The 12,255-nt window shown below is 43.7% G+C and overlaps 1 protein-coding gene across 1 annotated transcript in view; it reads left to right on the top strand.

The window, feature by feature from the left end:
• Window positions 1-12,255, top strand: part of Atp7b (ATPase copper transporting beta) — a 41,399-nt gene that overhangs the window by 20,770 nt on the left and 8,374 nt on the right. Inside the window, exons 7-15 of the mRNA XM_048341439.1 lie at window positions 148-322; window positions 1,747-1,980; window positions 2,641-2,732; window positions 4,437-4,564; window positions 4,662-4,816; window positions 4,996-5,130; window positions 8,590-8,784; window positions 9,420-9,602; window positions 11,083-11,251. Of these exons, the coding sequence (XP_048197396.1) occupies window positions 148-322; window positions 1,747-1,980; window positions 2,641-2,732; window positions 4,437-4,564; window positions 4,662-4,816; window positions 4,996-5,130; window positions 8,590-8,784; window positions 9,420-9,602; window positions 11,083-11,251 (1,466 nt within the window). The remainder of the gene's footprint in view (window positions 1-147; window positions 323-1,746; window positions 1,981-2,640; window positions 2,733-4,436; window positions 4,565-4,661; window positions 4,817-4,995; window positions 5,131-8,589; window positions 8,785-9,419; window positions 9,603-11,082; window positions 11,252-12,255) is intronic.

Here is a 12,255-nt window from a genome sequence, read left to right as displayed (position 1 = left end):
AGAGCCTTACTTTTGTTTTATCCCTTGGCTTTTTGCCCCAGATATGTGACAAAGCCAATCCTTAAATGAAACCCTCAGGAGAGGACCTGCCTGACTCCTGGTGCCTAGTGTCTCGTAATCATCCATGTGGTTGTGTTTTCCTCCCAGATGGAAGAAGTCTTTCCTGTGCAGCCTGGTGTTTGGCATCCCCGTCATGGGCTTAATGATCTATATGTTAATACCCAGCAAGGATCCTCATGAAGCCATGGCCCTGGACCACAACATCATCCCAGGACTTTCCATTCTCAACCTTGTCTTCTTTGTCTTGTGTACTTTTGTCCAGGTATGTATTTAGAAAGCCGGTGAAAAGCTCTGCCCTCTATGCATGGCTCATTTCTGAACTCTTCTGCTGATCACAGTCATTTAGTTGGCAGCCTTCCTGTCCCATCTCCAGACAGATGCTGCTTACATTTCTACCTTGTGACTAGCAGGTGATGTGGAGCTTGGTTTTGCTGTCTGTTTTCACACTTGATTGCAGGATTCAAAGCTCCCTAGGATATCAACCCCTTCCTTGCAAGACTGATAAAGCCTTAAGTCCCTAACTTCTTCCCTTTGTCCCACTGCCTCCTTCCCTTTCTAATGGTGCTGACAATAGATCCCAGGATCTCATACATACCAGGCAAGTGCTATGCCATGAGCTACATCTCCAGGCCCCATGTCCAAATGTGTTTCCTGTTTAAGTTACCTTTAATATTAGCAGCAGATGCCCCTGTAGCTCGCCCTTTTCTTAAAGGTTCTATCTTGTACAGCAAACATGTGGCTCTTATGTTTAGTAAATTAAGCATTTAACAGACACCAGCTTGGTAAAGACATCTGCTGCAGTGGTGACGTTAAGACCCCAAACATATTTCTGAAGCAAACTCTGAGTATATCTTGGAATATAAAACTAAACCCCTTAAGTTAATATTGGAATATTAGGATTAGTTGGGGGCCAGCATTTTCAGTCTGAAGTTGGTTTTTTTTCTATATTTTCTTTTCAGTTGCAAATGTGCTTTACATTTACTGTAACCAGTTCTATTTATTGCAAAATATTGGCCCAATCCTGTTCCCCAGTGTTTCCATGCACAATTAGAAAGGAAGCACGCATCTTTGCTGGTCCCATTTTTGTTGGGCAGACACACACTTGTGTGTGCAAGAATGCATATTTGTTAACCTGACACAAACTTTTGCTGGCTAATGGAGGCAGGATCATGTGAGAATACTAATGTATGTTGGCTTTTTCATTTAATTTCACATTTTGGGCATCTTTTGTGCCAGTGATTCACAGATACAATACCTTCTCTTTTGAGATTGCATTAATCTTATTTCAAGTCTATATTAGGTTTATTTGTAGTATAAATGAACTATTATTCTTTTTACCATGTTTACCATTCTCTTATCAGTGAACATTTTTGTCATGTTTTCTGAATTTTAGAAGTCTTTTTATACCCTCCATTACCCATTTCTATGGCCCTTAGTCCTCTAAATCATAAGGTAAATTTTCATAGGGAGCCCGAGGCAGGAGGTCTCATGTTCAAAGCCATCCTGAGCTATATGATCAAACCTTGTCTCAAAATAGAAAATAAAGTTTCCTCAATATCAAGTCAATGTGGCCAAAGTAATTTGTGATTTACACAGGTACCTAAAATGTTTGCTACCTGGAGGGGATATGTGTGAGGAAATCTGCCTCCTGCTAATTGACAAGTTTTCACTGTGCTTGGCTTCTAGTTCTTCGGTGGGTGGTACTTCTATGTTCAGGCCTACAGAGCTCTGAGACACAAGTCAGCCAACATGGATGTACTCATCGTACTGGCCACAACCATCGCCTACGTCTACTCCCTCATCATCCTGGTGGTTGCAGTTGCAGAGAAAGCTGAGAAGAGCCCTGTGACCTTCTTTGACACTCCTCCCATGCTTTTCGTGTTCATCGCCCTGGGCCGCTGGCTGGAACACGTGGCAAAGGTAAGAACCAAATGTGTAAGAACCAAATGGATCCTTGAGTAATACAAACCTCAGTCCATCTGAGCCCTTCATGGAGAATAACTCATTATACCTGATTTAGACTTAAAGCAATCTGAAACCTCCATGTATTTAGGTGGTATGGTCACTAAGCTCCAAATTGGTTGCTACTTCTGAAATCCCAGCTAATCTGGTTAATTATGAAACTTTTGAACAGGTGTATTGTGCAATGGAAAGAACTCTGACCTTCAAGGTCTCTTAGTCCTGAGAGCAGACTCATTTGTGTTGGGCCCACACCTCTGCCTCAGGGGCAGGTCATTTTTCAGGCCTGCACTGTGCCTAACGTTGTAATGGAGCCTACATAAAAGCAGGACTCAGGCCCTGGAATAAATTCTGTTGAGACTACAAGAGAGACTCAGTTGTTCCCCAACTGAAATGGAATTGCAGCACCTGCATTGGTGGCTCAGGCTTTGCACACTCAGTGTGCAAGTGACAGCATAGCTGCCTGGTCACACCCGTTCCCACAGAGCCTTGGTTGTGTGGTATGGCTGTGTTGGTTTCTTTCCAGGTCTGGTCTTCCACACTGGCACTTTTGAGCATGTTTGTGGGTGTCAGCTTAGGCTCCAACAGTAGCTCTCTTGTCATACTTTGCGTATTTCTTAGAGCAAAACTTCAGAAGCCCTTGCCAAACTCATGTCTCTCCAAGCCACAGAAGCCACAGTTGTGACCCTTGGCGAGGACAACTTAATCATCAGGTAAGTTGTGCTTATCAGCAGAGCTAGAGATTGGTTTATGTTCCCATGGGTGCAGCAGGAACCCACTGTGTGGAGACATTGCTTTGAATCTTGCAAGGGTGGGTGAGGACACTCTCTCAATCCACAACATACTGCAGGAAAGGCCTGAAGGAGGATGCTAAGTGGTGAGCGAGAGGTATAGACAGCTGGTATTACTGGAGTCAGGAGAAGAAGCTTGGTGTTTGATGAGGAGGACTCCCCAAGAACTGGGGACAATCTTCCTTGTAAGATGTGGAAGATCCAGATATAGAGGGCATCAATCTAAAAAAGTACAAAATAGAAGTAGTGTTTATCTTCTTTGTAAGACTATCTTATGCCAAAGATAATTATTAGTATCCTTACTGCTAGAAGCCAGGCATGTTGGCACATATCCCTAGTCTGCTGTGGAGATAGGTCCTTCTCCCACCATGCAGACTGTCCAAGTGTTCTGTACCAGATGCTTCCTTTTAAAGGCTCAGGCCACTCTGCCCTCTGTCCTTCTGCCAGGACACCTGTCTTTTCTTGGGAGGTGGAGCACTTATAGGTCTGACTACATGGCTGTCTGAAATCGTTTGCTGCTGCTGCTTCTTAGTCTTTTGTGTGGCATTCCTCCTTGCTTCCCCTTCACTGAGGCTGACCTCAGGGTTACAGTGCTGGACTGTATTCTGTTCCGGGCTCACTGGGACATGTCATCTCTCCATATCTTCCAGCACCAGCTGTGTGGAGTCCATTCTTAAACTTCCCTGCAGATCTCAGGATACACATACAGGGAGAACCAGAGGGCTCCCAGCCAGCCTGTCATCCCCTGGCCTCTCTGTCACCACACAGCTCCCAGTGGACCTCTTCCTGCTCCTTCCCTTCCCTTGCCCACACATACCTGACCTCCAGCCTCTTGATCTTCACTTCTCTATCTCCAGAGCTGCCACTATCTCCATTGCCCTATGCTGTTCACCTCCCTCTCTATCAGCCTTCTGCTTCCAGCTTGTCTGCTTCTGGATGTCACCTCAAGTAGGACCTTTCTGGAGGTACACACGTACCTGTATTTCTCAGTGGCAGAAAGGCTGACAGTGGTTCTTCTTTTATCCCCTTAGGATAAAATTTGCATTCCTCAACAAGCCAGGGAGATTCAGCTCTGCCTGCATTTGTTGTTCTGAGTAAAGCAAATACAATAGTCATCCTTTGGGGTCAATAGAGACTGATTCTTGGACCTGTACAGAGACTAAAACCTCCCCACGCCCATGTCCCAGATGTAAAATGGAGTCATACTTGCATGTAGTCTATATATTCTTATGTACTGCAAATCATGACTAGGTAACTTACAATACTTACTACAATGTAAATGCCATGTAAATAAATTCTGTATTCTGTTGTTTAAAGAGTAATGATAAGAATAACTGTAGAACAGATGTAGGTTTTTATCCTGAGTTTAAGTATGTGTTGTTGATGGTGATGTGTCCTGGGCTTGATGCATGCCAGACTAGCACTCACCACTGAGCTATCTAACCCAGCCCTTCACTTTAATTTTTTTGGTGTGAAGTTGGCTTGCCTCTGTGGGTGTAGAACCCTCAGATAGAGAGGGCAGCTGTATAATGTGTCTTGTTCCATGGTCTAGAAGCTGACCTGGTGACACACAGGAGGGGAGTTTCTGGGAGTTGCTGTGTATGACCTGGGTAGCATCTGTTGCAGAGAGGAGCAAGTGCCCATGGAGCTGGTGCATCGAGGTGACATCATCAAGGTTGTGCCTGGGGGCAAGTTCCCAGTGGATGGGAAAGTTCTGGAAGGCAATACCATGGCTGATGAGTCCCTCATCACAGGTTAGGTGGCTTGTTCCATGTTTTCTTCAGCAGTCATTAGGCCATGTGATTCTGAATAGGGCTGACCAAGTGATCATTGTCTCTTCTCCACTTCTAGGAGAGGCTATGCCTGTCACCAAGAAACCTGGAAGTGTGGTGATTGCTGGGTCTATAAATGCACATGGCTCTGTGCTCATTAGAGCCACCCATGTGGGCAATGACACCACGTTGGCTCAGATTGTGAAGTTGGTAGAAGAGGCTCAGATGTCCAAGGTAATGATGAAACATACCACACAGTATAGTCCCTCATTTGAGAAGTTAAGCTCAATATTGAACACTGGCCAGTAAATGAGGTGATGAGAGAGCTGGGGCCCAGCCCCTTATCCATGTGTGAGGTGCTTTATGTCTTCACCCTCCTAATTTCCCATGATCTTGATGTTTTGTCTTCATAGGCACCCATTCAGCAACTGGCTGACCGCTTTAGTGGATATTTTGTCCCATTTATCATCATCATTTCAACTTTGACGTTGGTGGTATGGATCATAATCGGTTTTGTCGATTTTGGTGTTGTTCAGAAATACTTTCCTGTAAGTTGAATGCCTGGGGCAGTGTGGTTGTTTTGTTTGAAGTTATCTACTACAATCCTATTCTTTTGTGTCTTAGATCATTGAGCATTAATTTTATCCATTTTATTTTATTTTATTTACCTCCTTCACTTATTGATAGGAATATGTAATTCTGGGTGAGATACTCTGCTTCTCTAATAAGTTATCTTTTGCTTTCTGCTCAGATTTTCAGAGTCATCAGCTGTCTCTCAGTTGTAACGCCCTACACCATTTCTGAAATTATGACATGTTTTACTTTCCAAAGCAATAATACTTTTCAATGTTAATGTGTCTTAATGTGTCTCTCAGTTGTAACGCCCTACACCATTTCTGAAATTATGACATGTTTTACTTTCCAAAGCAATAATACTTTTCAATGTTAATGTGTCTTAATGTTAATATAGACCAAGCATCACAATAATTAAATACTTATTCAACATTATATGTGAAACAGTGAGCTGTACTTTTTTTGGTGTCAGTCCTTGACTTGAACTCAGGGCCTTTCCACTGTCCGTGGGCTTTCTTTTTTTTTTTTTTTTTTTGCTTGAAGATATCACTCTACCACCTGAGCTATAGTGCCACTTCTCACATTTTTGGTTGGAAATGGGAGATAAGAGCCTCATGGACTTTTCTTCCCTGGCTGGCTTCAAACTGTAATCCTCAAATATCAGTCTCCCGCGTAGCTAGGATTACAGGCATCACTCAGTGGCACTGGCCAAACTATACACTTTTAGTTAAAAAAAAAAAAAAAGAAGAACATTATCTTAGGAAATAATATATCATCAAACTTCACAAAAACAATGTGTGCAGTTCAGTAAATCTTAAAAAAAGATGTATCTACTTGAGAAACTAGAACTGCGTACATTGGTGATCCTCAGGGCCATCTAATATCAGAAGACATTTGTGATTTTCATGAACAGGGCACTAACCAGAATGCTGCTCTAAGTTCTGGGAGGCACAGGACAGGTCCCCAAAACAAAGATGGCTTCAGTGCTGAATTGAGAAGACTTGATGCATGTGAAAAGCTCTTGCCCCACAGAGGCAGTACTAGGTAACTGCCTCATGAGTAGAACCTCTTACTTCATTCATCCTAATGCTCATTTTACCTTAGAGCCACCGAGTAAGAAACTGTGAATGTGGCTTTTATAGGAGTACCCTGTGGGCCTGGAGGCATGGTTCTAGCTGGAGAGTACTTGCCTAACCTACCAAGCACAAGGCCTTCAGTTGAACAACACAAAGAGTAACCTGTGGATGTATTTCTAGAATTTTCTGGTGGCTACTTACCTAACTGCCTCAAAATTGTGCTTTGTGGAAGGACAGTTTATTGACATGTGACGGTGGGCAGCTCAATCCTATACAAGTTGGAATATATGGCTCGCTACTGTTCCATGCTTTTCCATCTTATTTTGGCTTCTTTTGTTTTTCTCTGCAAAATCAGGGAGGATGTTGACAAATGAATTTCTGCATGCTCCTTTTCAATGCTGTCATCACTGAGCTGTATCAATGTCATTTGTTGGAAAAGGTTCAAGTTATTTTCTGGTAATCTACCCAGAGTCACCAGAATGCCAGGTGGTATTCTGACCAGTAAGACTGTAGAAAGTAAATGATCCTTATTTTGAAATCCTGTCTTAGAAAATCAAAGGATAGAATGTAGTGTATATTGATTGTACAAAAGGATAAAGTAGAAAGTAAAGACATTATGGTTTATCTCCTCAATTTAGCAAACACTCATTTTACTGTAATGAAGTAAGTGCAGTGTGTTAATTATACTCTATAGCTAACACAGCCACTTTGAAAAGCACACTAAGCATGTGCAGTGTGTTAATTATACTCTGTAGCTACCACAGCCACTTTGAAAAGTACACTAAGATCAAGAGGCACCAGCCAAAGGATTTCTAGTTCTGGGCCAGCCTTGGCCACATAGTGAGACCCTATCTCAAAAAAAACAAATCCAAACCAAAACAGATCTGCAGAGGTGACCCAGATTTTGTTTGTTTGGGGTTTACAAAGAAAACACTAATGAAAAACACAGAGAAGAAGATAAGATGACTCCAAACCCTATCCCTGGAAATAGCCATCTTTTGACTTTGATGAACATCCTTTGAATATCAATGGAAGGCTAGGTGCAGATACAGGTGTAAAATTTAGAAGGAATCAAATCACAGTGCTTGCCCTTGTAAACTGCCATGTTGCTGGTCTCTTCCTATATCAATGATGCTGACATTCATCAACAATCCAAGATTGTGTCTGCAGCTGAATTAAGAAATCCCTTCTTGGTTGTTTCCTCTTTTTGTCATTGCAAAAATGAAACACAGTCCTAAATGCCCTTTATGTTTACCTATTTGTATGATTATTTTCTTTTTTTGTCAGCCATGGAGCTTGAACTCTGGGCCTGAGCGCTGTCCCTGAGCTCTTCAGCTCAAGGCTAGTGCTCTACCACTTTGAGCCAGTACGCCACTTCTGCTCATCTGGCGGTTAATTGGAGATAAGAATCTCATGGACTTTCCTGCCCGAGCTGGCTTTGAACTGTGATCCTCAGATCTCAGCCTCCTGAGAAGCTAGGATTACAGGCATGAGCCACCATTGTCTACCTGTGATTTATCATTTTATGAAAAAGGTGTTAGAAGCCTGTTTTTTCAAATTAGCATATATTAATTGTACAAAAGAGTTTCATTGTGGTATTTCCATGCTTTTATATAATGTACTTTGGAGACTCAAAATTTTTAAACTTTCATAATTATGATGGCAAAGTAATGATAAAATAATAGTTGTTATTTCGTAGATGCCTGTATGCATTAGTGTTTACATATATTGCCTAATTCAGGAGTTTTTAAATATGTGTATGATGTTACTGGGGCTTGAACTCAGGGCCTGGGTGCTGTCCCTTAGCTTTCCCACTCTACTACTTGATCCATATATATACATATATATATGTATATTTATATATATATGAGATTTGTCTGTGTGTTCTAGCTTCCTAACCTTGATCCTCAAATGGCAGCCTCCTTAGTATCTATGACCATAGTTGTGAGCCACCAGTGCCTGGCTCTCATTCAATTCTTATAATAACCTGTGAGCTGAGCGTTAACATCTCCATTTTATATGAAGGGAAACAGACACAAAGAGGCAAAGTTAGCACCAGAGTTATGATATCATCTTCATGACCCAACTCAAAAGCAAGGCAGGAATTGTAACCTGACTCTCTACTAGTGTTCTGAGAGTTAGAGGAAGCCTGCAGGATCAGGTCGAGAAACTAGGCTGTGCCACAGTGAGGGGAACTAATTCTGTAATGCTGAAGCAGTGCAGAATATGGCTGTGCCTCCTAAAAGCAGCTTGCTATGCTCGCTCAGATCCCAGTGGTCCATTGAAAAGCTCTTTAAAGGTAAGAATTCCTGGAAGTTCCTCACTGAACTCTCTCCTACATGTCTTTTTCCTCTTTAGAACCCCAACAAGCATATCTCACAGACTGAGGTGATCATCCGATTTGCCTTCCAGACATCAATCACCGTGCTATGCATTGCCTGCCCGTGCTCCCTGGGGCTGGCTACACCCACGGCAGTCATGGTAGGCACTGGAGTGGCTGCCCAGCATGGCATTCTCATCAAGGGAGGCAAGCCTCTAGAGATGGCACACAAGGTGGGTCCTCCCCACTCTTGTTGGGGGTCTTGGCTAGTATGTTTTAGAGTCCTAATGAAAATATGATTTATTTGCTCTTTCTTACTTTCCCCATTGTGGGATTCATATCAGGGTCCTGCAAACTTTCAATCAGAATAGTGAGTAGCAACATACATGAAGAATACATAAAGAATCTCCCTTTTTCTGGGTATTGTGTCACATGCCTGTACTCCAAGCAGTCAGAAGATTGATGCAGGAAGAACATGAGTGTCCGCAGTCTGGTTTACATAGCGAGACCCGGTCTTTGCCCAATATCTCAGCCCCTGATTTCACATCTAGTATTTGCTTAGTGTTTGCCCACTACTTCCATGCAAGGGCATCCTGGAAACTGTGCCACACCATTGCCAATACAGCCAAGGGTGTTTGTCAGCTCCATCTGCTCACATGTGAGCCACAATGCGGCCATCTTCATGGGGCAGATAGGACACAGTTTCTTCACAGTAGCAAGTATTACCCCTAGAATACCAGGTTAAGGAATGATAATGCAGGTTGCTCCCTGCCTGCCAGATTGGGTATAGTTTTGCCTCATAATCATGGGCACTGTGAAAGCTCTTTACATCTGTTTTGTTTACTGAGATGTGGCTGGTTTTTGGCAGATAAACACTGTGATGTTTGACAAAACTGGCACCATTACTCATGGGATCCCCAGAGTCATGCGATTCCTGTTGCTCTCAGATGTGGCTACACTGCCCCTCAGGAAGGTTCTGGCTGTGGTGGGCACTGCAGAGGCCAGCAGTGAACACCCCTTGGGCGTGGCAGTCACCAAATACTGCAAAGAAGTATGTACACCCTAACATTGTCCCACTGTCCCTCCCCTTGCCCTTGGCCTCCCTCAACTTCATCCTCCTCTCCTTGCCACAGTCCTGCTTTCTTTCCTAGCTTCCTGGCAGAGGCCTTGCTTTTGGTTGTCAAAGCTCAGGACTGACCTTGTCACAGTTCCAGGTCGTCACAAAGGCAGTTTAGTGTCATAGTCATTGGCTGAGCATGTGTGGCAGTGGGTCAGGATGAAATGATTGAGATGTGTCCTCTGTCCTCTTAGAACTGAAAGTTGAGACAGGGGAGACAGATGATATAAAAGCTTCATCCTTTGGGAGCTGAGTGGAGGGGGCACACACACAGAATGGGCAGCAAGGGAGGAGCCAGCAGAGATGAGCGGAATGCCCAAGGATTCTTGTTATAGCTCACAGGGCAGCATTATAGTTTTTCTCCCCACAGAACAGTTGAATACAGAAGCAACAGAATGTGCCAGAACACTGCACTAATGATTGTTAAGCTGTGCCATCAGTTCCTGGTACCATAAGGGTCGAGGGGTGAGGAGGATACTGTGAAGCAGCTTTGACAACTCTTCTAGGCAGGGTGTGTTCCAGAAGCCCCATTCCATATTTCATGGGGTCAGCACCCAACATATCACACCTAAATTCTGAAGGCTAGGGGAAAGGGTACCCCTGGTTGCCCTTATTTCTTGTTCTGCTGCCTTTCTCTCCCTTTCTCTGCCCTCCTACCTGGCTCTGACACATGGGGCGTTATACCCTAATAGCTTCCAGACCACCAGTACTTCTTCCATTGTTCCTATGAAATATTTTTATTGTTATTGTAAAAGTGATGTATAAAGGGGTTACAGTTACACAAGTTAGGTCATGAGAGCATTTCTTTTTGAACAGTGTCACCTCTCTTCCCTCATGTTCTCCCATTTTTTCTCTTCCATCCCCGACCCAAATTGTATAGTTCATTTTCCACATAGTGTCTAGTGAGTGTCACTGATGCATTTGTTTGCCCTTTGTTCCACCATGTCTGTGTCCCCCCTCCCCACCCTTACTGGCACAAGCAGACAGACTTACATACAAGACAACAGGTACAGAAATAAAAAACAGCACCCATGGAGGGGAAAGAGAGCAAAATAACAAAGAAACCCCTTGTTTCCATTTCTTGGAGTTCATTTCGATAAATGTCATTTTCTATGATTATAGGTACATTCTTTATACCATAGAGATACCTTTCTTTCATTTGTGGAGTCTGGAGTGAATTGTCTTTCTTCTTGCTCGTCTTCAGCCTGTCCACTGTCATGAGGCATCCATTCGAGGGAGGATTTAGACTGGGAAGCCTGGTCTCACGTGATAACTGTAAGAATAGTATTCAGGGAGAGAAGAGTACTAACCCTTACCTTCTATTCCACTTTGATCCTTCTTCCTTGCCCTCACCTGGTCTCTGGTCTGCCACTATCTGGCCACTGCTCCCTCTGCTGCCCCTCTGCTATCACAGGAACTTGGAACAGAGACCTTGGGCTACTGCACAGACTTCCAGGCAGTGCCAGGCTGTGGGATCGGCTGCAAAGTCAGCAACGTGGAAGGCATCCTGGCCCACAGTGAGCGCCAGCTGAGTGAACCAGAAGGTCATCTGAAGGGAGAGGGCAGCCTTCCTGCAGGAAAAGGTACTCTTGGCCTTTGTCTCTGAGGATGGTTCTGTAGGTGGCTGGGACCAGCTGGGTCAAAGTGGAGGCGAGCCAAACCACAGAAGCCTGTGCCAGGCCCCACTGGCTGGGATTTCCCCTGCTATGGAGATAGATGGCTCATGGCTGGGATTTCTGTGCCTTCCTTCCCCAGAAAGCCCATAGGTTCTCTCTTGCATGCTTTAATAAGTCTGAATTTCTAGTGTGTGTGTGTGTTGTTTTGAGATGGGCATGCTATGTTGTCTAGGCTGCCCTTGTGTTGGACAGGGTTCAAGTGGACTTATGAATTCAAGTGATCCTCCTACCTCAGCCTCCTGGGTAGCTGTGACTGTAGGGATATGCCACCATTCCCAACTTGATGCATTTAAAATCAGATACATAAAATTATGGCAGGTTGCAAAGCACCGGTGGCTTATGCCTATAATCCTAGCTACTCGGGAGCCTGAGATCTGAGGACTGCGATTTGAAGCCAGCTCTAGCAGAAAAGTCTGTGAGACTCTTATCTCCAATAAACTACTCAGAAAAAACCAGAAGTGGCTCTGTGGCTCATGTGGTGGAACACTAACCTTAAACACAAACAAGTACAGGAACAGCACTCAAGCTGTAAGTTCAAGCCCTTGGAATGGCCAAAATAAATAAATAAAGCAAGTCAAGTTGATTATGATATAGATCATAGTGTTGCCTCACTGATCTATATTTTTGGGGTATTCTCTTTGTTACCCCAAATTAGTTTGGCTTCTCATAAACTACAAAAGTAGATAGATGAAGTCTACCTTTGTTCTTCTTCTTTCTTTCCCATATAGGGAATTCTAATGGGATGTATAGCATTTACAGCTCTGACAGAAAGTCAGAGAATCAGTTGAAATGGGCTTCCCAAACCAAGAAGGGACACTCCTCAGAGTGGCAGCTGCTTTTCTTACTCTAAGATCAGTTGTCAACTGTCACTTCAAGCTGACGTGGAGCGCCCAGGACCTAAAACCCCCTTG

The sequence above is a fragment of the Perognathus longimembris genome, chromosome 3, assembly GCF_023159225.1.
Source record: "Perognathus longimembris pacificus isolate PPM17 chromosome 3, ASM2315922v1, whole genome shotgun sequence".
In the NCBI taxonomy this organism is placed as follows: domain Eukaryota; kingdom Metazoa; phylum Chordata; class Mammalia; order Rodentia; family Heteromyidae; genus Perognathus; species Perognathus longimembris.
The sequence above is the reverse complement of the archived record's forward strand: the minus strand, read 5'-3'. Positions and strand labels throughout refer to the sequence as shown.